This window comes from Ambystoma mexicanum, chromosome 4p (genome assembly GCF_040938575.1).
Source record: "Ambystoma mexicanum isolate Mex_15411 chromosome 4p, UKY_AmexF1_1, whole genome shotgun sequence".
Taxonomy (NCBI): domain Eukaryota; kingdom Metazoa; phylum Chordata; class Amphibia; order Caudata; family Ambystomatidae; genus Ambystoma; species Ambystoma mexicanum.
Genome location: NC_090927.1, coordinates 1011123517 through 1011150223, shown reverse-complemented (window position 1 = coordinate 1011150223; position 26707 = coordinate 1011123517). Strand labels below are relative to the sequence as shown.

General features: G+C 46.4%; 1 protein-coding gene across 1 annotated transcript in view; it reads right to left on the bottom strand.

The window, feature by feature from the left end:
• The window catches only part of SERINC1 (serine incorporator 1), a 311310-nt gene that overhangs the window by 43305 nt on the left and 241298 nt on the right, over window positions 1-26707 (bottom strand). Inside the window, exons 8-9 of the mRNA XM_069606597.1 lie at window positions 20684-20828; window positions 18331-18561 (exon numbers count right to left, since the gene is read on the bottom strand). Coding sequence (XP_069462698.1) covers window positions 18331-18561; window positions 20684-20828 — 376 coding nt within the window. The remainder of the gene's footprint in view (window positions 1-18330; window positions 18562-20683; window positions 20829-26707) is intronic.

The following is a 26707-nucleotide window of genomic DNA, read 5'->3' as shown; positions in this document are numbered from 1 at the left end:
AAATGCAGTGGGAATAATCCAACAGGTAAGACTTAAAAGGAAACTGAGCTTTCCTTATTCCTTTTCTCCCTCTCACCTTTGTTCTGGTCTTTTTTCCTCTAGGCGCCGGGGCGTAGCTGAATCCGGAAGATCGCTGCTGAAGATGGAAGCGCCTTGCAAAGGTGAGTAAAATGCAGCGCTGCAGCGATCGAAACGAAATGCCTTTAAAATGATGTCTTCCTTTTCAGGGCCGTTGGAGAAATGATTCCGGGATGCAGATTTAGCAGGTAAGGGCTTTTCTTCTCCTATTCTCTTCCTTTCTCCCCTTGCAGGTGTTCCAGGGTGCTGGCAGGCGTGGCTGAAGTCAGGATGCAGGAGCTGACACGGTAAGCATGTGTGGCTGTTCGGGTGGGGTTTAAATAGCCTTGGAAGACGTTCCTGGTATGTATCCTTCCACCAATCAGGTATGTATCCTTCCCCGACCACACCCGGGTGGTGAAGTAGTCCTACAGGTTAAGTAGTCCCATTCAGGCCTCAAGAGGGCCTGGATGAAGCAGCAAGGTCTGCATCAGGTAAGTGTGCACCCAAGCACTTAAACACATATCCTCTTCTATGAGCCTGGCGCCTAAGGCGCCAGGACTGGGGTCCGCTATGAGCCTGGCGCCTAAGGCGCCAGGACTGAGTCCAAAGGGCCCCGACTTGGGCCCGCTGAGACTTCGCTGGGGAAAATGATGTCTGCCTCTGGGGTTGCTGGGCCCGGCCTGGCTCCTTGGAGGTAGGCATCATGACTGTACCCCCCCTCAAGGCCCCTCCCAAGGTCTTTTCCTCCGGGGGTTTTGGTTTGTGCGGGAATCTTCGATGGAATCTTTGAATTAATCGTGGTGCGTGAACATAGTTACTGGGTTCCCAAGATCTTTCCTGAGGTCCATATCCTTTCCAATCAACAAGATAGAAGAGTTTCGACTTAACTATCTTGGAATCTAAAATGTCTTTCACTTCGAATTCTAATTCTCCATCAATTTGGACAGGGCCTGGGGGCTCAGACAGTCTGGTTCCAGGTTGTACTGGTTTTAGAAGAGATGCGTGAAAAACGGGATGAATCCGCATGTTGGATGGTAAATCGAGTTTAAAGGCCACTGGGTTGATAATAGCTTTGATGGGGTAAGGCCCAATGAATCTGGGATTAAAAGTTCGCTGACCCTTGAGGGGTAGATGTTTAGTTGCTAGCCATACCTGATCTCCTACTTGGTAAGGAGGAGTTTTACTTCGGTGCAAATCAGCGTTTTCTTTATACTTTTTCTTGGCTTGCTGTAAGTGGGTTGTAGCTTCTTTGAAGGCTTGGGTTATTATGGAATGTAGGTGATTTACTGCAGGCATCTCCAGGGTCAGAGGTGGATCTAGGTCAGAGGTCCGAGGATGGTGACCATACAGGGTATAAAAGGGAGTCTGTCTGGTTCCAGAATGCACTGAATTGTTGTATGCATATTCTGCAATCCAAAGGATGTCCTTCCAATTCAACTCGGATTGGTGTAACATGCACCGCAGATATTGCTCGAGAGTCTGATTGGTTCTCTCGGTTTGTCCGTCGGTCTCGGGGTGGTGGCTGGTGGATAACCGCACGTCTATTTGTGCTAGTTGGCAACATTTCTTCCAAAAGTGGGAGATAAATTGACTTCCACGGTCTGAGACTAATATGGAAGGGAAACCATGTAACCGCACTATATTTTCCATAAATTCCCTGGCCAAGGTGGAAGCTGACGGCAATCCTTTTAAAGGGATAAAATGGGCCATTTTGGAGAATAGATCCACTATTACGAGAATCGTGTTGTAACCACCACAAGGAGGCAGGTCAGTTATAAAGTCCATTGACAAGGTGTGCCAAGGTGCTGGTGGAATGTCCAAAGGTTGAAGTAGGCCGGCTGGCCTTTTCTTTTGACTCTTATTTTGGGCACAGATTCCGCAAGACAACACAAATGACTTTATGTCTTTTCTCCAAGAAGGCCACCAGAAGTGGCGTTTGATCTTTTCTTCTGTTTTCGCGATACCGGGGTGTCCTTCCATTAATGATTCATGATGACGGGTAATGACAAGTTCCTGCAATTCTTTACTTGGCAGAAATAACCGCTCTTGGAAGTAGGGTAAATCATCCTTAACGGTGTAGTGAGGACCCTTTTGACTCCATTCCAGTAAGGCAGAAGAGTCAAAAAGCTGTTTTACTTGAGCTTAGATGTCCTCAATGGTTTGCAATGAAGTCAAGCCCAGAATTCTTTGTTCCGGTATGATTGGCACAGGTTCTAAACTCGAATTGGGTTCTTCCATGCCTATCCGGGATAAGGCATCTGCCTTACCATTCTTGCAGCCAGGGCGATAGGTAATTACAAAATCAAATTCCGCAAAGAATAAAGCCCATCGGAGTTGTCGCGAAGATTGAGCTTTGGCCGTCTTTAAATACTGCAAATTTCTGTGGTCCGTAATTACGGTGATGGTGTGTCTTGCACCGAGAAGATAGTGACGCCAAGCCTTGAAAGCTGATTTAATAGCCAGTAGTTCTTTGTCGGTAATTGCGTAATTGAGTTCAGGTGGAGAGAATTTTCTGGACCAAAAGGCTACAGGGTGTAGTTGGTTAGTTTCTGGGTCTCTTTGCGACAGGACAGCTCCCATGGCCGAACTGGATGCATCGGTTTCCACGATGTAAGGGAGATCTGGGCGCGGGTGCTTCAATACAGGTGCAGAGGTGAATTTGGTTTTCAGGTCCTGAAAGGCTTGTTCAGCCTCAAGAGTCCATTCAAAGCGTTTGTTTTTCTTTAGGAGAGCTGTGATGGGTTGAACAGTTTGAGAAAATTCCGGGATGAACCTTCGATAGAAATTCGCAAAGCCAAGCATGCTTTGCACTCCCTTCACAGAGCTAGGAGATGGCCATTTGAGAATGGCGTCCACTTTCCGCAAGTCCATTCGGATTCCTTGAGGTGTCAGGATGAATCCGAGAAACTCCACTTCTGTGGTATGAAAAACGCATTTTTCGAGCTTGGCAAATAATTTGTGCTGGCGCAATTTCTCAAGAACTGCCCTAACATGGTTTCTGTGATCAGATTCTGAGGAGGAATACACCAGGATGTCGTCAATATAAACGATGACACAAACATCGATAAGTTCCCGAAGAACATCATTCATGAAGTACTGAAAGGCGGCAGGTGCGTTGCACAAACCGAAGGGCATTACTTGATATTCGAAGAGCCCAAATTTGGTGCGGAATGCAGTCTTCCACTCGTCGCCCTCTTTTATACGTACCAGGTGGTAAGCTCCTCCGAGATCTAGCTTGGTGTACACATGAGCATCTTTTACTTGGTCGATAAGCTCAGGTATCAGGGGCAAAGGGTAACGATTCTTAATCGTTATCTGATTTAGGGCGCGGTAGTCAATACAGGCCCTAAGGTCTCCTTCCTTTTTAGGTACGAAGAACAAAGCGGAAGAGACTGGTGACTTTGATGGGCGAATGAAACCATTGGCCAGGTATTGATCCAAATACTGGCGCAAATGCAGGTTCTCAGGTTCAGTAAGAGCATAAATCCTACTACAAGGTAGTTGTGCATTGGGTACCAAGTCGATTTGGCAATCGTAAGATCGATGGGGAGGTAAGGTGTTAGCCTGCTCTTTCTGAAAAACGTCTTGGAATTCTTGGTATTCAGATGGTAGCTGTACAGGGGTGGAAGTTACAGAGGCTAGACCCATAGCTGGATTCCTTGGGTAACAGGTTGGTTCACAATCAGGAAAAGTTATCTTCTTTGCTCGCCAGTCTATTCTCGGATTATGTGTTTCTAACCAAGGGATTCCAAGAAGTACTTGAAATTGTGGGGCCTTGATCACATCAAACACGATTGCTTCCCGATGTCCGTCCTGACCCACCAGAGTGATTTCAACTGTGGAATGCGTTACAGGCCCTGAGGCTATTTCGGTTCCATCAACTGTAGTAATTACATCTTGGGCTACTTTCGGGCGGAGAGGAAGCTTAATCCTGGAAGCCAATTCACGGTCTATGTAATTTCCAATAGCTCCACTGTCTATGTATGCTTTTATAGCATGCAACTGCTGAGGCTGTTTTGGGTTCACAAGCACCATTGGCATGACAAAATGCAAGGTCAAAGAGTTTGTTTTCAAGCTCGGCAAGCGGACCCCTACGCTTGTCGGGCTAGGTCGTTTCCCGAACCAGGTGTCAATAACTCGTTATCAGTGGCTCCAACCACCTTCTTGGGTGGTTTAACTGGACAACTTTGAAGAAAGTGACCGGAAGTTCCGCAATACAGACAAAGTTGCATTTGTCGCCTTCTCTCTCGTTCCTTCTGCGTTAATGGTCCTTTAGCACTGCCAATTTGCATAGGTTCGGAAACGTCAGTACTCTTGGAGTTAACGTGGGTCTTGATAGGTACTCTGGTTTCATACTTGAGCCGATCTGCTTTTCTATTTTGAAGTCTGTGATCAAGTTGAACCACTAAGTCTATGTAGTCTACGCAGGCCTGGGGTGGATCTACTATCTGAGCTATAACATCTTTAAGCTCTCCGCGCAGGCCTCGATGAAACAATGTGATCCTTTTATTTTCAGGCCATGCGGTTTCCACAACTAGTCTATTAAAGGTGGCGATATAGGACAAAAGATCCTGATTACCTTGTCGTAAGGATAGCAGTTCGTTGTCAAGGGCCTGTCCCTGCGAGTGTCGATCGAACAATCTTTCCATGCTGGCCTGGAAGCCCTGGAAATCCCGGAGAATCATCCTGATTTACCAATGGAATAGACCAATCGGCAGCACAGCCAGCTGCTGAGGTAAGATAGTACAAAGGCTACTTTGGTCTGGTCATTGGGGAAGGCCCCGGGCCTGCATAAAAAGTGTAAACGGCATTGGTTCATAAAAACGGAATATTTATTGGGATCCCCCGCAAAACGTTCCGGCGGGGCCAAAGGCATGTTTCCAGGTAGATTGATTTGTACCGGGTTATTCGAACCCATTGTTGTGGAAATATCTCCGGAAACAGGTAAAGGAGTGTGCTCTGCCTGCCCCTGCAATAACCTTTTGGCCAGATCATCAGTTCTTTCCTTGGATAGGATTAGTTCCCTTCTGAGAGCATTAGTCTCCTGGCGGGCTGAGTGCACTTCTGCCCGTAATTCCCCTAAAAGATGGGCCAGCTGATCTGTCTCGGAAGTCTCCATAGCGCCCAGGTGGGAAATTGTGGTAAGGCTTTGCGTTCTGTAACGCTCACCTGGTTCCCACGGAGGCGCGGCGTCGAAGGCGCAGAACTCTGAAGATGGACAGGAAGGGCCCCTCTATTCTGGCTTCCCTGGCTCGTTGGATACCCTCCTGTGCGTGAAAAGGGAGTATTACCAACTGTGGAACAATGCTCAAGCCTCCCACTCCCTTCCAACCCTCCACGATACCTCCTCCACGATTCCCCGTGAAGCCTCACCTTAGGGTTTGGAAGGATGAGCTCTCCATCCTGCTTCTGATTCAGGGGCGCGTTGAAACCCAGTTACTTCACTGGATTGAGGATTGATGGGAGTTCAGGTAAGCTTGACTGTTCAGGTAAGGCGCTGTAAAAGTTCTGTTCAAAAGTTCAAGCTTAATAATAATGTTTGTTGTCTAATTGCAGCAAGCGCTAATTATTATGTCTTTTTCCCCTTAGGGGCCCGGGTTCGGAGTGCCGGAGATATGGCGCCGACCCGAAGTGAAACAGTTCTGGATGAGCGCTCAGTTAATGTCTTTGCATTCGCTCATTCAATGTCTTTGTCTTTTTTCCCCATAGGGGCCGGGGTCCGGAGATGCCAGGAAGCGGCAGGACCCGAAATGCAGTGGGAATAATCCAACAGGTAAGACTTAAAAGGAAACTGAGCTTTCCTTATTCCTTTTCTCCCTCTCACCTTTGTTCTTGTCTTTTTTCCTCTAGGCGCCGGGGCGTAGCTGAATCCGGAAGATCGCTGCTGAAGATGGAAGCGCCTTGCAAAGGTGAGTAAAATGCAGCGCTGCAGCGATCGAAACGAAATGCCTTTAAAATGATGTCTTCCTTTTCAGGGCCGTTGGAGAAATGACTCCGGGATGCAGATTTAGCAGGTAAGGGCTTTTCTTCTCCTATTCTCTTCCTTTCTCCCCTTGCAGGTGTTCCAGGGTGCTGGCAGGAGTGGCTGAAGTCAGGATGCAGGAGCTGACACGGTGAGCGTCCAGCTGCTAGGTGCAGAACAACGCGAAGCATGTGTGGCTGTTCGGGTGGGGTTTAAATAGCCTTGGAAGACGTTCCTGGTATGTATCCTTCCACCAATCAGGTATATGTCCTTCCCCGACCACACCCGGGTGGTGAAGTAGTCCTACAGGTTAAGTAGTCCCATTCAGGCCTCAAGAGGGCCTGGATGAAGCAGCAAGGTCTGCATCAGGTAAGTGTGCACCCAAGCACTTAAACACATATCCTCTTCTATGAGCCTGGCGCCTAAGGCGCCAGGACTGGGGTCCGCTATGAGCCTGGCGCCTAAGGCGCCAGGACGGAGTCCAAAGGGCCCCGACTTGGGCCCGCTGAGACTTCCCTGGGGAAAATGATGTCTGCCTCTGGGGTTGCTGGGCCCGGCCTGGCTCCTTAGAGGTAGGCATCATGACAAGAAGTCCCTCAAGCAGGGGTTGGGTTTAGCCCCTTTGAACTGCTCTACAGTCACCCGTTTAGGGGCCCTTTGGCCACGATCAAGGAAGGGTTGGAGAGTGCTCCTTCCCTAAAGCCAGTGAGAGTCACTGACTATGTGCTAGGCCTCAGGAAGAGGATGGCACTAATGATGACAGAATCTTCTGATAACCTAAAAGCATTAGCATGACCAGAAAGCCAACATGGTGGAGTTTACTCTAGACCAGATAGTTTTGGTTATGGTACCTATAAGGCAGAGGTCCCTACAGGAAGAGGTCAAGAAGATGCTTGATCTTGGGGTAATAGAGCCATCTAGGAGTCAATGGACTAGTCCAGTTATACTGGTGCCAAAAGCAGGAACCGAGGAATTGAGACTCTCTGTGGACTATAGAGCTCTTATCCTTTACTCAGGACAGATGAGCTGGTGGACAAACGTGGCTCAGCCAAGTTCCTCAGTACATTTGACCTGACCTCAAGCTATTAGCAAATAGCTCTGACAGACCATGCCAATGAGAAAACCGCATTTTCCACCCCAGGAGGCCTCTACCAGTTTAAGGTTATGCCTTTTGGACTCAAAGATTCACCTGCTACATTTCAGAGGGTGGTGAATCAAGTTCTGAATGGGATGGAGGACTTCTGCATGGCATACTTGGATGACATTGAGTGTTCAGCCCCACTTGGGAAGAGCATCTTCACCACCTAGGATATGTTTTGCAGTCTCCTGAACAGGCCCATTTAACCATAAAGGCTAGTAAATGTCAAATTGGTCAGAGTAAAGTCGTCTACCTTGGACATGAGGTAGGAGGAGGGGAAATAAGGCCATTGCCTAGCAAAGTACAAGCTGTACAAAACAGGGCCACCCCTACTACTCAGTGAGGGCCTTTCTAGGTCTCATTGGGTACTGCAGGAACTTCATAGAGAACTATGGGACCATAGCTTCTCCCTTGGACGTGATGATCTCATCCAAATTCCCCCAAGAAGGTCAGGTGGAATGAGGAGTGCACTCAAGCCTTTGAAGGACTGAAGAAAGCCCTTTGTTAAGCTTCAGTCTTGAGAGCTCCAGACTACAACCAATCCTTCATTGTACAGACATATGCTTCTAATACAGGGATAGGTGCAGTTTTGAGTCAACTGGGTGAGAAAGGCAAGGAACACCCTATCTGCTTCATCAGTAGGAAACCGAAGGACTGTGAGACAAGGTGGGCAACTATTGAATGTGAATGTTTTGCCATTGTGTGGTCTCTGAAGAAGTTTAGGCCATACTTGTATGGTTCTACTTTTTTTATTCAGACAGATCACCAACCCTTGAGATGGTTAATGCAGGTGAACGGGGGAAATCCAAAATTGTTAAGCTGGTCAATCAGCCTCGAAGGGTTTGATTTCACCATAGAACACAGGTCAGGGTGTAATCACCAAAATGCTGATGGTCTTTCCAGAAAGTATGGATTAGGAGATTCATCCAGGAGCGCATTAAATCCTCCTGTCCCCTAATCTGGGGGGGGGGAGGGGGCAAGTGTTAGAGAAAAAAATTCTCATTTATGTGCCAATTCCCTTCAACCTTAGAGACCCCAGCTCTTTTGCTGGACTTTAGGACTTTTATCCTGGAGTGAGATAGACTTTTATTTTCACTCTCTCAGGTATTTTTGTATTTTGATCTGATTTGGATTATGTGTTTCCTCTGATTGTGTAGTATGACCAACTCAATAGGCATCTACTTTGTGTATGGTGACACACAGCACCTTCAGTGCAGTGTCACTTGGAAATCCTTTGGATTTCTCATAAGGTTTAAATACCTTTCCTTGGGTGAACTACAGTTCCCAAGAATAGTAAAGTGAAATTTACTTTAGTTACCTTTTTCCTATGTAGGTCCAGCACACCCACATCATATGTGGAGTGCTGGGGGAAAGGGAGTTACTTAGTAGTCCCTTTTCCTACTTACTCATGTAACATTTTTTATGTTACCCTCTCTACTTTACATGGCTGTTGGCAGTGGTTTAATTCTCCTACCATTGTGCTTTTCTACTGCAGGCTGAATCCTCAGCTGCAGTATAGCATCCATGGGTGACCATTGTGTCAAAATGGCCCGGTCTCCTTTTTTCGCCATTTCTAGTTTGTGAGCTATTTCTTGGGTTTTACTCAGTGTGTCAAACCAGGTTCAACCCTTTTTTTTCATTTTGCCTTTGACAGGCTTCAGTACGGAATTCCGCCTTTGGCTCCAGTGTGTCTGGCAGGGCAGGAATTGAGGGATGTGCCCGAAATGTCCCTGTCCTTTGTCTCCTTGGTTACCTGAATGCACCCAGTCCTGTTTGGATGGCTGGCTGTCCTTCCAGGACAGCCACCCTGCTGTTTGAGGGACAGCTAGGCTGTGCATGAACGGGAGAAACCTACATAAAAGGCGAGGCTCCTTGGACTGAAGAGAGTCAATTACTGGAAGAAACATCTGATGAATGAATCGGAAAGAAGCTTGCTGCATCCTCCTGGACCATTGAACTACCCGGTGAAGCCCTGCTGCTGTGCTGAAACTCCTTATCCAGAATCAACAAGGTAAGCTCTGGAGAGCACGACTTCGTCCCTTGGGTTAGTGGGACCAACTAACCCCAAGACAAACTTGGCTGTACTTCTTTGTTGCTGCTGGAACAGAGTACCAGGGGTCGAGAAATCCATGATCGAGTGCAACATCTGTAAGCCGGCCAAAAGCTCCAGGAATCTCCTGAGGGCCCTACCGAAACAGGACAACGAAGGGTTGAGTCACCTTACCAGAGTGCTGGACTCAAGGAGTGAAGGAAGCCCAACCAGTGTACTGCTTACTGTGCGCGGAAACCACAAAGTGGTGCTGAATTGAAAAGCGCCCGTAGCTGCTGCCGACCTCCAAACTGCTGTGCAGGAGTCCTCCAGACGTCCTCCCTCTTGTCCCCACGACTGAGGCCGAGGAACACAAGATCTGCAAGTCTGCAACCAGGACAGAAGCCACCTGGATCCTCTTCTTCTAACTTAAGGTACTGTTCTGACTAAGGTCTGTAGCTTGCTTTTCTCAGTCGAGATTTGCAGTAGCTGCTTTTCTAGAGTTGATCTTGGCTCTAACTTTCACAAGTCTAACAGCTTGTGGCCCAACAGTGATTTTTGACAACAAACTCTCTAACTTTGTGAAAGACTTTTTGCTATCTAAGAAGTGCCTCAGCTCCATAGACTTTGTTTCAAATCGACTTTGGCGGTCCTAGCTCCCTGCAAACTTTTCTAACCAATTGACTTTGATTCTTACTGTCCCTCATAGGTGATACATTAGTTTTGAACTAATATTGCTGGAAAAGGTTTTTATCTAGACTTCATTGGGAGATGTAAACGTGCTCACATTCTCCGAGAACCCGTTAAACTTTTTACTTCCCTTAACTTTCATTTTCAACCAACCTCAGAATTACAAACGTGATATATAAATGCTAATACTGTCCTAGTTCGTGATGTCACCAAGGGGTGTAGGAAGTGTGTATGAAGCAGCTCTAAAGATTATCTACTTTCTTTGCCTTTATTCTGTGAAAGTATTTTGAAGTATATTTTTATTGTTGCACATTGCCCTTTTTAAAGAATACTTATTTAAAACTGACTAGTAAATAAATAATTATTTTACAGCGGCGAAGATCTTGGAAGCTGCCCTAGCAGAATGCCTTAAAGAAGAAAACTGCACACTATAAAGGAAAAGTAAACAAAGAGAAGGGAACAATTTTGTAAAATCAATAAATTTGATAAAAAAATAATTATTTTACTAGAAAACATTGAGTGGAAGTGTTATTTGGATACTTGTATTTGTGGATTTCGATGCTACAGCCCTACAGCTCACATTTATCCCTCTTGAGATAAGTCTGGCAGCTCAGTCAAACTACCAACTTTTGTAGTACAGACCTATACCAATAGGTGGGTTACCTAATACCAAGAGGACAAGGATTGTGTAGTCTCCCACAGGGATACTACATCAATTCCTGGTTTCAGGCATAGGGTTGTAGAGTTCCCCGTCAGCTGACCACCTCCCTGTTCTAGATTCCTGGTACCTGGGTAACTCCCCTGCTTGCTAACACTGTTGTAGCGACCCTGTACCTCAGTGAGATTGTACAATACTCGCTCCTCTTAAGTCTGCCAGGATCAACCTGGCCCGTCAGAGCCTCTGGTCTCTCTGGCTAGCAGGTTTTTCCTGTTCTCCTCCCATGTCCTCAGGCCTTGCGACACCATCTCTCCCACTAGCTGTTCACAATTCTTATCCCCAGATGGTATGGGATTTTACCTTCCCCAACCTCCTTGCCTCCCATCGCAAGATAATCATTATTTCCAGCCCTTTGACCAGCAAGTACCTGCAAGAAGGCCTGTGGGCCTGGTGTCTTCATCCGCTCTCGTTATCGGGACTTTTCCAACATGGCCGACGGCAACCTCAAGGAGCACTGAGGCTTGTTCCTGCCTAACTCCCATCGCGTTGATAGAGCAAATCCCCAGCACAAATCAGAAGGCGGCCTAGAAGCCAGCAGAAGGCGGCCCAGGAGCCGAAAGGCGAACGCTGGCCCCTTCCAAGGGTCACTGCTGAGGGCAGAGGCCGCCCTGTTCGGGCCTGGCAGGCTGTGGGAGCCCCCTCCGATTACTCCGTCATCCCGGTGAAACTTTGATGACTTGCGACATTGCTCACTCTCACACTGGGTAAGCAGCCTCCCCTTAATGGCAAGAGTGCCTCACAAACACTTTGCCCTCATCTGCCCTTTCAACCACGGCTCCACTGGAGCTTGCTTTGCCCAACTCGCCTCACCCTCTCAACTCTCCTACCATGCAGCACTGCAGCTGCCTCCCACTAACTTATCCATCTTACGCGCTGCTTACCCTCTGGACAGCGTCCTTCAGAACTCGCTCCTCTACTACAGCACGTGTCACGCAGACCTCCACCCATAAGTACTCACTTTTGCCTTGTGCTCTGATGACTGTCAGCCTGCCTTGGTCCACTTAGCACCTGTACCGCACTACCACATCCTTGAAATGTTCCTCTTGCTGTACATTCTTCAAAACACAGACTGTCTCTCAATTTCAGTACAGTTCCTTGCTTTGAAAATGGAGTCGAAGTGTACCTTTAAAGCGGTCCATCTTTTACTGCATTTTAGCACCTTGTTTGTTAAACATTTCTACTCTAGCCTCTCCACTGTCATTCTCCACTATCAGCATTGTTTTTTCTTGCTGTGCTATACCCTACGTGTGTCCATACATTCTAGCTCCTGTTTGAAAATCGATATTAGCTGCGCCTCTTACTCTACGCAACCACCAACCTGTGCTGCACTTGAATGCCTTGTCTGATGACATTCGATCTTAATACTTTGTTGTAAATTCGAATATATGCGTGCTTTCCATCTATGCATCCACCATCTTCTGCTGCTTTTTAGTACTCTGCAAAAGTCTTATGTATGTGCGCTTCCAACTGTACATCCACCATTTTGTAATGCTTTTTAGGGTTCTCTACAAAATTCTAATTTAGGTGCGCTTTCCAATCTGTAAATATCTGTACATCTCCAGCGTGATCATTTATTTTGTCTGACTGTTCGCCTGGTGAGATATTGCATAGTGCATCTGACCCTGTCCCCTGCTAGCCTCTAATCCCCCCCCCCCCTTGTCTGCCCGGTAGTGCTCTCAGTCTCCCCTATCTTTTCAAACTGCTTCTCCATCACCTATCCTCCCTCTCTCACATAGTCTGGAAGGAATAAACTAAAAAAGTCACTCCTTAGCTCCAACCCTTGTTTGCCATTGCAGACACATACATCAATGTTTACTCCAGACAGACTATCACTGATATTCTCTTTGCTGTTCCTTCTTCTGACCTATGGACTCCCCATACGGTCTCTGTCCTCTCCCCATCACCCATTACTGGTGTCACCAGATGGGAAGTGCTCTTGGCTCACTTTGCATCGTCCAAATGCACCATTAATGTCCATCACATGGCACTATCATGACCAAGGGCTCCCAGCCCAAGCTCTGCCTTCCTGATAGGGGTCTTCCATCAGTCTTCAAATTCCACCCTCTCCTACTACCCCCTCCATCCATTCTCTCCACTCCCCCAGTGGTGGCATCCCATCCCTGTGCCCCACCCTTAAAGGGGGCAACCAGCTTCACCTAACTACTCTTAATTCTTTCTCTGCTATCAAACACTCCTCTGACATCAGTCACCTCCTTGAAGGCCTTGACGTTGTTCAAGGCCAGCTCACTGCTTTTGACACTTTCCCGGAGGGCTACAACATCATGTCCAATTCCCGGCCCTCCCAGTCTGGAGGTGGAGTGGCTCTGATCTTCCCCGAGTGGATTCCTGCCTCCATTATCCCCACTCAAACATACTCATCCTTTGAAAGCCTAGTCTGCAGGCTTTCCGTCTCGCCCAACTTCTCTCTTATTCTCGCCCCCCCCCCACCCCCGGGCCGATCTCCCGCTTCCTCTCAGAATGGGCAGACTGTTGCTTCTCTATTCTTGCCTCCTCCCCCAAACTGATCTTCCTTGGGGACATTAACATCCATCTTGACTCTCCTGATGCGTCTACTGTTCTTTTTCGCGACCTCAGCGATACTCTTTCCTTCATTATCCTTCCCTCTGGCCCTACCCACTCTGCCAGGCACACCTTGGATGCTCTCATCTCAACAGTCATCCCGCTCCTCAACCCTTTTGCCACCCCTCTCTCCTGGTTTGAACACTCTCTCCTCTCTGCCTCCCCTGCCCCCTGATGATGCCTCTGCCTGCACTGCCAGTCTCCTTTTCCGTCATTCGACCGATGAAACGTGCATCAGTCGTTGCATTTGCCTTCTCCTTCATCTCTCCTGCCCCCCCCTTCATTGGACTATCCTTCCGACTCAGTCTGCCTTCTCTAACACCTTGGACATCCTTGCCCCGTCATGGGGATCTGCATGAAGCTTGCCTCCAAATGCAACTCTTGGTATGACATCGACTTGGCAGCTTTGAAACACAAGTACAAAGCTGCAGAGCGGAAGTGTAAGGCATCTAGCCCATCCTCTGACAAACTGGCCTGCCGCCTACTCCAAAGGCAATATCGTCTCGCCATCTGCTCCAAAATGAGGAGTGTCCAAGCTCACATCTCTGGAGCCACCAACAACACGGCTGAACTCTTTGAAATCTGCAAGGAACTTGCCAATCCTACAGCATTCCCATCTCCTCCTCCCTCCCAGGCCCTCTGCTCTAGCCGCACACTTCTCTTCCCAAAACTCTGGAAATACTGTCCTCTGCTTCCTCCCCAACCGCTCTCGCCTCCCTTGCCCCCCCTTCTAATCCTCCATACTCTCCTCCTCTCCCATTGCACCAGGTGAGATCTCTAGAGTTGTTCGCACTATGAAAGTCTCCTCTAAACAGGTGCACCCCTGCTCCTCCAGAACCATCAAGGATAACATCAACTCTCTCGCTCCAGCCTTGGCGGACCTTTGCAACCACATTTTCCACAGGCTCCTTCCCTCAACCCCTTAAACACTCTCTTGTGCAGACTCTTTTAAAAAAAAAGCAGCCCTCTGATCCCTCTTGTCTGGCTAACTATCACCCTATCTCTATCACCCCTTTTTTGGGCAAACTCAGAGAAGCTGGTCATTCCCCCCAACTGACACTCCACACCGAAGTGTGGCTGGTTGCCTCTATGACCACCAGTTTGGTTTCAGGGAAACTGTTCTCCTGAACACCTGTGAAGACCTACCCTCTAATCTGGACTCAAACACTCCCTCTGTTCCGATTCTCCTCGATCTTTCTTCTGTCTTTGACACAGTCAACCACTCTATCCTCAAACCGACTCCATGATACCCTAGTCATAACGGACAGGGCACTGGCATGGCTTACCTCCTTCCTTTCAAACAGACCATCCCAAGTGCAAATGGGTTCTTTTCTTTCCTCCTCCTCACTCTCTACCTGTGGCGTCCCGCAGGGCTCTATCCTATCGGCTTGGCTCTTCAAAAACTACCTGGCCCCTCTGGCCCACCTGATCTCCACCTTCTCTCCTCATTTCCAGTGTTATCCAGACAACACACAGTTCTCTTTCAAGCTGCCATCCTCTACCATCTCCTCCTCCTTCCTCATACCGGACTGTTATTCAGGCATGGCACTCCACCAATGATCTCTGCCTTAATACCAGTAAGACTGAGCTCTTTCTCATTGGGATGCCTACTCCTTGTCCCCCCCCACCCCAACTCTCTGGCCAGACTCTCCGAGTCCCCTCCCCTCACCCACGTGGGAGGTGAAAAACCATGGGATCATCTTTGACTACTCTCTCCTTCTCTTCACATATCATGGACCGTGCCAAGAAGTCCAACTTTCAGCTGCACCTAAGGGGCATTCAACCTTTTCTCACTTTTCCCCAGAAGCTCAACATCTCCTGGGCCCTTGTAAACTCTAGGCTAGACTACTGCAAGAGCCTCTTCCTCAATCTGCCTCTTTCCTCCCTTCGCCTCTTCAACTAATCCAGAATAGGACTGCAAGACTTATCCTTGACCTCAAGCCCAGGGACCGCATATCTCCAGCCCTAAAAGCTCTCCACTGGCTCCCGTTGACCGCAAAGATCAAATTCAAGACCCTTTGCATCATCCACAAAGCTGTCTGGCGCCTAGGACTTCTCTACACCTAGCTTCCCCTCCCGAAATACCACCTAGCCAGAGTCCTTCGGTCCTCGGGCTCCAACTCTGTACAGGTCAAACGTTACTCCAAGCAGAGAGGGAGGTAGATCCCTTTCCTTGGCTGGCTCCTCGCTCTGGAACAGTCCTCCCCCTTTCCCCCTCAGACTTGAGCCATATCTTCTTAAGTTCCGAAACATCCCAAGACTTTCCTTTCCTCCTCTTCCTTCTCCCTCCCGTGAAAAACTCTCCCTCGGCTGCTGTGACTGTGGCCTGGTCCCTTCAGGGTCATACAGGGGGCCAGATCGCTCCCTTCGATCCCCCCCAGGCATCCCGTGCCAGCACTTGCCCTCAGCCTCCCTTTCCCAGACTAGCCCACCCTGGTCCTCCCTGTCCACCGCACTCGCACTCCTTTTCCTTTCCCCCTGGCACTTGCTGCCCTGGCCCGTACAGCACTCTCCCCCACCCCAACCCTCAGGGGCACTCAACACCTGCACTTCTCCCTTACCCGCCCACCCCCCCATGCTCTTAACCACCTTGTTCATGCACTTGAACGGTAGGATTGTCACAAGGCCAATAGAACAGTTTTATTGTTCTACTTGTATGATTCCCATGATCCAACTCCCCCATCTTGTCTTGTGGCACCTGGAAACACTTTTGTGTATAGGCACCATACAAATGTCCAGAATATAAAACCATAGCCCACTAACCTCCTCAATATAGCTCTCTTCAGAAGGCACCAATTTGCTTCCAATTGAACACTTCTCCCAGCATTCCTCGTAATAAATCTCTAATTTAATTTCAAGAGGAGCACTCATATGGCTCAAAATCTGCACTTACTCAAGTTTCTCTTTTTGCACCTTTCCCTCCATTGATTTCAATGGGACACCCTTCTTTTTGCATATATTTTAACCCGTCCTGACCTTTTGAAGGGAAGTAAGCCTTCAGCCTCCCTTCCCTTCCCTTCCCTTTTGCTCATTGTTATGGAGGGAGACGGACCAGTCCCTCCGACGGTCAGTACTGAGAAACTATGTTTCTCTTGGCAATTCTTGTATTTTGGTAATGGTACACAGCACCCTACAATGTAGTGCAGTGGGGATACTTAGTATTTTTTACTAGCAACCAAAGATGGCCATGCCATGAGGTTTTTCCCTTGTCCTTTAACCATATTGTAGTTTGCCCTTCTTCCTGCCCCAACAGGTCAGGAAATCCCATAGAAGGTCATGTGCCTGCCCAGGAAAGCTGTTGCTTTAGCAAGATTGTGAGCCTGTGTGTGTGAACCCAAGGGGGGGGGGGGGGGGGGGCGGGAGTAGGGGGTGGGGGGTCTGGGACTGTCTGGTCAGTCCACATCCCTTGGTGCCAGAGTCTGCTGCTGGGTGGATGCGACACCAGTAGTTGTCCTTGAATGGACAACTCCTGCCTGTTTGAATGTGGCATATCCTTTCCATTGGTGAGCTTGGACTTGCTTCTAGCTCCAAATCTGGATAAGAGGACGATTTCTGCAGTCATTCTTCCGATAGTCGTAGGATTCTTGGCTCCAACGTAGAAGAGCAGCTGCTGACAGCCAGAAGACGACTTCTGCAGTGGACCAGCATCCCCTCCAGTGACTGGCGCGGTGAAGGCCTACTCCTTTGCAAGATCTCAGACTACAGTCTTTGGTGCTTTGACCCCTGGACTAGTGGGACCAACTAGTCTTAATACCTACTAAAGGTTGCATGCCCCAAGAGCCTTCCGAAGTATCACTGGACTGCCCGGCGGACAGGGCAGCCCCCTCATGGGCTACCTCACCAGATATGTGCCGTTCCACGTTCAAGCCCAAAACTTTGGTGGTCACCAGCTTGTGCCATAACCATAAGTCATCTCCTGAAATGTCAGCGTCCTAGCATCAAAAGAAGGGTGAACTGGAGCTGCTTTTGTGAGCGTGCCTGAAAGATGGTCTCTCGCGGCCTGCAAGTGGTGACCGTTGATGGAACTCATCTTCTTACAACCTGTGAAGTGTCCTTAAGTGGTCTGCATCGTGAAAGTCTGCATTCTTCATCAAATAGTGTTGCATCTTGAAATTCGACCTGACCAGAAGCAGCACTCAAACCTGCAACCCCTGGGTAACACTCACCCGAACTAAGGACAGAGGATTGTGTCCCCAGCGACCCACAGACTATCCATCAATGAACCTGCGAGAATCGGAGTCAGGGGTTAAGTAAACATAACTGTTCCTGCCCCCCCACCCCCAACCGTAGGATAATATTGGGTGCAAAGCCCTTACCTGGTTCAAGTATCCTACCCCTAGGCTAGCCTCTGGACTGGAAGGAAGAGCAGAACTTACCAGTCTTTCAACAAATACTTATTCCAGTTTTAAATAGTTTTGAACTCTTTAAAATCACTACCACAAGCTCATTGCATCCTTTAAGAGAATACCTTTGCTGGAGAAACGTGCATTAAGACTTTTGGGCACTAGGCCTCAACCATCTTAAGGCTGGACTTCTTACGAGAAAGGGCATTGTGGTTGTGCTGGTTCTATTCATTTTAACTGCATCGGAATACTTACCTAGCTAATTGTTGACCAATGCATTATAAGTGAACCTAATGGTGAATGTATACATTTGTGATGTATTGTTTTGTGTGAGAATAAACAACCGTCTTAGCCAAATTATTGTGTGTTATTCTGTGTGGACTCTTCGAGGCCCTAGAGTACACTCACTCACTCACTCGAATAAGCCTGGACTGCGCTCCCACAATACCTTGATTGGCTTTTGGCTAAACACTCAAGAGCCTCTGTGTTCACCTTAACTAGGGTGGCCTCCTAAATTCTTCCCCTCGGGGTTGATTTTAGAAATCCGTAATGGCACTCACTACTAGACCGTAAAATCACTCTTGTTGAGTAAGAACTTGTGTGCTGAGTGCACATGAGAACTGTTATTTACAGCAGGGAGAAAATGACTTATGCTGGCAACTTGACATTTATCTGGCACCATTACATAAAAGGTTTTAATGAGTACACTTTACCTTGAACACACAAAGTTAAAATGCAGATTTCGTCCTAGAATTCAGGGGCAGAAAGTGTTATATAGACCAGTACACAGAGACGCATATACACACTTACCTGTACCAGTTAGTGAGGGTCATCATGATGTAAAGTGATGCCAAGAACAGCATGAAGTGAAAGAAGGAATAGCTGTAGGTCACACCATCCTTCTCATTATCCACAGCTCGGTGGGCCTCTTCACCATCATCCATAGATCCATCGTTCCTGCTTACACCATCTTCTATCAGCGTTGCCTCATCACTTGTTAGTGTCAATTTATTTACTTGGCTATTAGTTGAAGTACGAATGCTGTGTGACAAGAAGAGAGAACATTCTAGAATTAACAGGGTACTTTCATTTTGACACCAACTTATGTTTAAGCTCAGAGTACTGTGTGCTTACCTACAGTCCCTTTCCCTCCTAGACTAAGCCTGGCTGCTCTGCCATTGCTACCAAACCTTTTGGGTAGTTCAGCCAAAACCTAAGAATTGGAAACCAGTACATCCAAGACAGAGTCTTCTCTACTCCTTTGTAAAACTCCCCAACACATAAGTTGATCTACTTGGATCTGGTGATCTACAATCCGCTCAAGGAAACCTAATACCAAAAAGGGGGTAAAGCAGAAAGAGTTGGGGTCACTTAAAATGAGAATGCAGAACCCCAAAAATAAGCATCCTTAATGTCCAGCTCAACTACGCAATCTCCTTCCATTAGTAAAGGGATCACTTGTTGGAAAGTAGTTTCTTCCCTTCCTCCCAGGGAACTGGTTTCCCACCTGGGTTGCTTAAGCCCATCTTTTCTAGGCTTTTCACTTATTACTTTGTTTCCAGCTTGATATCTCGTTACGTGGAGTGGGACAAGTTGCTCCCTTCATCTCCTTTGTTGGGTTATTCGTTATTTTTCAGTTACACATTTTTATTTCTATTTTCAAGTCTTTAGGACTGGAACAAGTTTCTTCTGATCTAGAACGTTGTCCCAGTGGCCTCCCGCTTTCCCAGTACTTCATCGGTTTCCTGCTCCGTATGGGTACTGGCGATTGGAAGCTGCGTGTGCTTCCAGTAACGGTGATCTCAGTGTCGTTCTTCGGGCCTTCAGCCCACCACGCTACTCTTGTGGTCAAGCCACCACCTGGTAGTTTGTTCCCCCTTTCCTCAAAATGCACTTCCCACATTTGCATACGCCCTGCCTCCTGCGTCTCGTCTGGTGTTCCCTACCTCGTTGCAAATCACAGGCTCCGCGGCTTGCTTTTGCTCCACCTACACAAGGTGTAATGTCAGGGGGCTTCCCGTGCACACAGTGCTCTCTCCTCCCTCTCACAGTTAAATATGTGTCTCTTGTTAAAGAGACAACTTCCTTTTCTTGCATAGTTGGATTTCTTTTTGCATTGCCTTCAGCCAAAGATAAAGATGCTGCTTTATTTACTTTTACAGGCAGTCCCATGTATGCTGCAATTGTAATTGGGTTAGGGAGTTCGTCATAGGAATGGGAGTCTTTGCCCCCAAAGGGGGAGTCTCTCTTGGTTAGGTCCCACTTTCCTCGACCCATAGGGAGGGTTTTGCAGAATGGGCTCCCCCTTGGGGAGAAGGGAAGAATCCCTGTTATTTGTCACACTGGTCAAAGCCAGCTTTCCATTATACACCAAGGACCTAAACAAAGGTTTTGCCAGCCAGCCAATTACGATGGTCCCAAAAACTGCCAAAGGCTCAGGAGAACTCCAACAGAACGTGTGATGACGGACTTGGAACAAGGGACTGGTCTAAACCACTAGTGAGGGTGCAAGGATGGCCTCACAAAGAGTTCAAGTGTGCACAATATCCATGTTAGGTGTGCCTCATGGTTGCCCTAAACAAAAAAAGACCCTAGAAACAAAACAGCAAATAGTAGGACGTTGTGCCCCAATGGCTACTATAGGGTCCATTGGGCCACTAATGTGGTAAATAGGATTGCTCCTGTGGTGAATGCAAAACCAAGTAGTAGATGCCACTGCCTACTTCATAAAGTCAAAGTAGGATGTTTCAGTCAGCCTAGGGTCAAAACAAGTGACTAAAAAGGCACCCCCTGTCCTAGAAACATATAGGCCACCCAGGATCATTTACCAAAAAATACTTATAGTGACAGGGGACTTCAGCAGACGTCCCTCTAGGTACCAAAATACATTTTAAAAACTAAAAACCAAAAAGGGGGAAAAGCAGAATGAGAAGGGGTCCCTTAAAACGAAAATGCAGAACCCCCAAAAATGTCATTCCTCCCCAACAATAAGCATAATTAATATCCAGCGTGACCATGCAGTCTCCTTCCATTTTGGAAAGTATAACTTTCTCTTGATGTACTCGTTCATTACTAGTTTCTCTGCTCCAGTCGGGTTTCAAAACATGAAAGAACGTGAAAATATTTCTTTGTATAAATATAAATGCCCAGAAAATACACTCACCTTGAGTACAGAACACACATCAAAAACAGAATCAATCCCACAATTCCTTGTGCATCCCACCACTGCACAACTTGACTTTGTCCTGGAGGAGTGCTTGTACTGTTGTATCCGATAATGCTAAGCAAACTTGGATTACATTTGCGATCTGTGAAGGGAAGCACAAAACATAACGAAAATGAATATGCAAATATTCAGCAATTACAAATAATACCAACACATTCAGAAGCATTTTACAGAGCCATAATTAAAATTAATATACACTCACCACTACGATATTAAAAGACAATTGGTTCAATGCTAAATTGCACAATGGTTACTTGTCCAGAAGTTAAAGTTCACAGATGCCACAAAATAAGAAAACAAAAGCCAAGAGCAACAAGACAAAGGAAAACATCACACAAACCAGACGACGACAAGTCTGAGTACATGAACACACACACAAATATGCTAATTCCCTTCTACCTTAGAGACCAACACATTAGGACTTTTCATTTCTAACCTGGAGAGAATGAGACCTTTTTCCCACTCCCTCATGTATTTTTCTGTGAATTGGACTGTTTTTCTTCATTTCATCTTTACATTTTGACACACAGCACCTTCATTGCAGTGGCACAGGGAAGTCGCTTAGATTTCCCAAAGGTTTAAATACCTTCTCTTGGTGAAACTACTGTTTCCAATAGCAGTGAAGTAAAATTGACTTTACTTACATTTTGTAACTTTCTAGACCCAGCACACACTATCCATAGGGTGCTGGATGGGTTACTTTGTATCCCCTTTGTCTAGTTTCTCATGTAACATTTTTATGTTACCCTTTCTACAATTAATGGCTGGTGGTAGTGGTTTACTTTTTCCTACCATTGTGCGTTTTTATTGCGGGCTGAAATTGCAGCTGCAGTAAGACACCCATGGGTGCCCTTTTTGTCAAAATGGCCCCAGTCTTTTTTTTTTCTTATATTCGTCGAACACATTTTTCAACCTTTAATATATAAAAAAGAAGAGAAATTCCAATTTCCAAGATCATCTGGCCCCTTAAGCCTCTTTAAAAGTATTCCAGGTTCTCTGTATCTTCAGAGGATTGCTCCTTGGTCTCCGATAATCAGATTTGTTCCACCAATTTTAAGGCATTCAAAGTCTGTCCAAGTTTATCGACTGTCAGAAGTTCCCACTATTCTTCCTCAACTGTTGCATCCAAAGGGGCCGATTGATTATTCAGATAAATACTAATTATTTGGAATCTTGGACAGGAAAGTGTCAGGTGCCTCATTTTCTAAAATTTCAGATTTTCTACAAAAGCGACAGCCTGTCTCTTGAATAGTGAGCGGTTTTCTTAAATACTGTACTTCTCTTGACGGCAATAAGTTGAGTCTGCAACGCATCAATAGATTCCTATATTGGGATGATGGAAATCTTGTGTGATACGGAGGGGGATGATTCCGTTGTTTCCTTTCCCATATAATGTTATGGGAATAGATATTTTGAGCCTTATGCATGCCCGTGTAAATCCTATCCTTCTCGCCTAACAGTTTCTTGGCCTTTTCCGGATTATCTTTCAATGTCTCTGTTAGGATACTGTTTTGTTGTAATAGGTCTTTACATTTCTCTTTCCAGTTACACAGAATTTTCTCTGGCTTGTTGTTTCCTTGATTTGCCAATATCTCAAATGGGATAGGCGGTGAATCCAAAAGACATTTGCGATAGAGGGAGATAGTTTTCCATAAGACTGTCGAGGCCATAGACTGTAGCCTTAATTCATGTCCCATTGTTTCGACTTTTAGGCAATTTGGTAGCCTTAGTATTTTTCACCAGAAATAGGCCCCCAACTTCCCCCATTCTGCCCATGACAGGTTTATGCAAGTCACAGCACCATGGGTCAAAATAGGTACAACCTTTTGCTTATAAAAGGAGATGATCGGTAGCATGGAGTAGGTGTCATATCTCCGGTGGAGCGCTCTCCCCTGATTTGTTAGTTTTTCAAGTCGTTCTCTGATGAAATTAATTTGGGACCGTTCATTTATATTGTTGTTGATTTTGACCCCAAGATATGTTATAGTGTCCACTACTTTCAGCTCTGGTCGTTCAATTCTCCACGTGAAGACATTCCTTTTCTCCTTGCCCCTAGGACAGATTGCATAACCGGGATCATTGATTGTCGGCATTGATTTTCATTCTATTTGTATCAAGGTAGACCTTGAATTCTGCTATTCGGTGCTGGAGTCCGATTGCCATTAGGCCGATAAAAACGATATCGTCCGCGTAGAGAATCCAGCGGAGCTCTGTCCCTGCGAGCTATGGTGGAAAAGCGCCGATTTATTCCTGGGACTCTTATGTCTGCCAGATACAGAATGAATAGAAATTGAGCAAGCACACAGCCCTGTTTGATGCCATTTGATGTCATAATTCTCTCCGCTGTGTCGCCCCCCTTTGAGACAATTATTTGAATTGAGGTATCCGAATACAGTGCTTTTATTGCTTCCAAGAGATCTCCAGGCCAATGCCATTTTTCAAGTTTAGCCCAAAGGTGTTCTCTGCTAACTGCATCGAAGGCCTGCTCGAGGTCCATAAATCCCAAGTAAATGTTTCCTTTTGTTTTGAGGGCTCACAGTTTTAAGAGATTTAGTAGAAAAAGGTTCAGCGAGGTACCTACTTCCATTAGGAAAGCCGTCTGGTGCTTGTACAAGATTTCGGTCTTAATAGCCCAGTTTTTCAGATCTCGGTGTAGGATTGAGGTGAATATCTTACCTATTGAATGTAAAAGGGCAATAGGCCTGTAGTTCCTTGGATTAGTCAGGCCGCCTTTCTTAAAGATTGTAACTATCAGGGCTTCCTTCCAGGATTGCGGGATAGTTATAGATTTCAAAATCTGTTGGAACAAAGACAGGATGAAGTCCGCCCATGCTTCCCCATTTACTCTCCGCATATAATTCGAATGCCGTCTGGGCCGGCCGCTCTGGAAGAGCTCAGATGTTTAATTCGGTATAATATGTCATCTCTGTCTAGCTCAATCAGCCATAGAGATTCTGTGCTCTTTTTTATGGGAGTGTTGATAGTTTCGCCCCCTCTAAATAGAGCCATGAAATGCTTAACCCATTCTTCCTTTGAGACTTGGTTGGTAGTTCAAGCCAACTGGAAGTCTTTGCCCTTATAATTTCCCATAGGGATCTTGTGTGCTTATCTTGTGTACTTATTATGGCTAGCATATGTTCTGCATCTACTTGGGCTCGCCAGATCTTTGAGGATTTTAGCCAATGTTTGTACCATTGTTTACATGGTTTCTTGCTTACCTTGCTGTTGGGTGAGTTTCTTCGAGATAGTCTTCTTAGATCAGCACACAGTTCTCTTCTCCTTTTGATCAGGTCTTTATTATAGGCATGTTTTCTTACTACTGCCACAGAGTTGTTCGATTCTCTCTTAATTTCATAGTCCTTCAGCAACCATCTATATTCCACTGAGTTACCAGAATTGTTGATGATGTCATCGAGATGTTGCGTGAGTTTTGGGATAGCTGAGGCTTTAATTCTGAGTCTGTTGGTGCCCCACAATAATTCAATTGGGCGCAGATATTGTTGATTTGGTTCCTTGTGTTTCCAGCGAAATTCCACTTCCAATAGCGCATGGTCACTAGTGAGCTGTTTTTTAACAGTCAATAGCTCAATCCACCCAAGTATGTTTCTTCCTACAAAGCAGTAATCCAGGCAGGCACAACCTTGATTACCGAACCAGGTATCCGCACCTGGGATATCACCCTGTGTCTGCCCGTTTAGCATTTCCATGTCTCTAATAGACATTTCCGTTATCCATCTGTTTTCCATTGTTCCAAGAGTGTTCTTTGCTTCAGACACCCACTTTTATCAAGGAGCTTCAAATTCAGATCTCTGCAGACTAAGATCAGTTGATTTGGTCTTCTAGCATGGACTCATCAATAGCTTCCATGACATTCTTGACTACTTCGGTCGGTGTTAATCAGGAGTCGTCTCATCTCATCGCTCCCTCTATTTTTAACCAGTTTCAGCACCTGAGTGAATGGATTGGGTATTTGATGTACTAGTACCTGCAGATCACAGTCCTCTTTGATTAAAGTCAAGAGCCCCGCACAGGGTCATCCAAAAGGACCTTTCAATGCGGGATTGATATAAATCTGGTATCCCTTGCATTTCGGACTTCTCACCAATGATTCCTGCAGGCAAATAATGTCAAAATCACCCAGGAAGTCACATTCCCCAAAGTAGAGAGGACTAAAACCCCTGGTGTTCCAAGAGGCCAGAAGAGACCTTGCTTCCACGCCTTCCTTCACGCTCTATTGCTTTTTTTTCCCCACCGAGTGTCAGGCTTTACCTTACTGAGGTCTTTTCTTCTCGGGCATATTTAGAGGGATTGGTTCCTGTACTGTTCCCCTTGGAACTCGAGTTGTCGACAGTGAACCTTAGCTTAGTCATGAAGTTATTGGAAGTTTTCTGGCGATCATCTCGCACCGAACATTTGCCAGATCTGATATTGCTGGATGATTCCGTATGTTGGGAATCTGTTAGGGTGCATGTTAAATGGATACCTTGTCTGTGCCTTCGATAGGTTAACCCTCCCAGATTGGGATTTATCGGCGGGTCGGGGGCGAGAGTATTCCTTGTCCCGGCCGCTACCCTCATCCGCCTCCAAGTGGTTAAGCCTAAAGCCCAGCTCCCACAGTTTGTCCTTTGTTTTCATCACCATATCCATTATTTTCTGCGATCTAAAGTGGATGGTGATCAGGTCCATTCCGCGCGAATCTGTAAATTTAATGATCGCGATATCATCAAGGTCCCGGGGGCAGTCACCTGGTTGAGCAGAGTTAATGTATTCTTCCTATTTAGGAGGATCTTTTTCTTGTCTTTTATAGATCTTTCTAGTCACACCTGAAAAGTTTTTATGTTTTTTTTCCCCCTCCTGTGGTCAGACCGGATTGGTCGATCTTTGATCACTTTTGTAGTTCTCACGTGCTCCTTCTCTTTCATATTCTCCATATTGATGGTTGATCTATTATCAGGTTTCCCTTCATGATGTCTTTGATGTCTTCGATCCTCCAGACATCTCAGGAGGTTTCTAGAGTCATCTCTGACTTTTGCAAACAAGTGATACTCGGATTTCATCCAGTTTGTTTTCTTTTCTGGTTGGGATTGGTGTTTAATTTGCGATGATTTTTTATCCTCGAGTTCCTGGAGGAGCTCATTTCAGTTTTCCCACCTTGGATAACAGCCTTTTGCCGGACCCTAGCATCTTGTGGTCAGATCTTCGTTTCTCTTCCTTTTCCGATGTCTATTTTGTCTCAGTCGTTTACTCCTTAGGATCTTCCTGATTCGAGTATCTGTCTATTACTTGCCAGTCCATCAAACTGATGTTCTCCTAAGATTCCTCATCCTGATTGTTTTTAATTATTTCAAATCAGGTCACTTAGGCAGTCTGATGAATCCAAATCCTCTACTGAGCGGAGGTCCTTTCAACTACTGGTCTGCGCTTCTGGAGTGTCACGTAAGGGTTGGCCATGCGATTTCTGAATTTTATTTCTCGTCTTAGTTTGTTTTTGCTGGTGGTTGCCTTTCATCCTGGATTGGAGTGTGGATGTTCCTTAAGAAGGCTCAAGAACCATTTGTTTTGTGCTTAGTAGGTTGTTTTTTTGTTTTCTTTTGAGGGGGAGTCAAGAGTGCTGGCAGCGGAATAGATTCAGTCAGCCCTTTTGCGGGATGCGTCGATTGGCTTGGATCTTGGAACAATGAATAGCTTGGTTTATGTTTGCATCCACTTTAGCATTACATGCTTGTTTTCCTTTCCTCAAACCTACCAGCCCTTTACCTAGAATCATTGGACCCCCAGTATATTTAGGGAGCATCTTCATTGTTGTAGATTTGGATATGTACTTCCCTTGTTGGCTAACTGATGGATTAGTACATAAAGAGGCCTTAGCCTCTGCAGATTTCCTGATCCAATTGTGATTTTCCAGAATAGCCTCCATAAGTAGTGGTTTGTCTTTCGACTCCTGTTGTGCCAGATCGCATA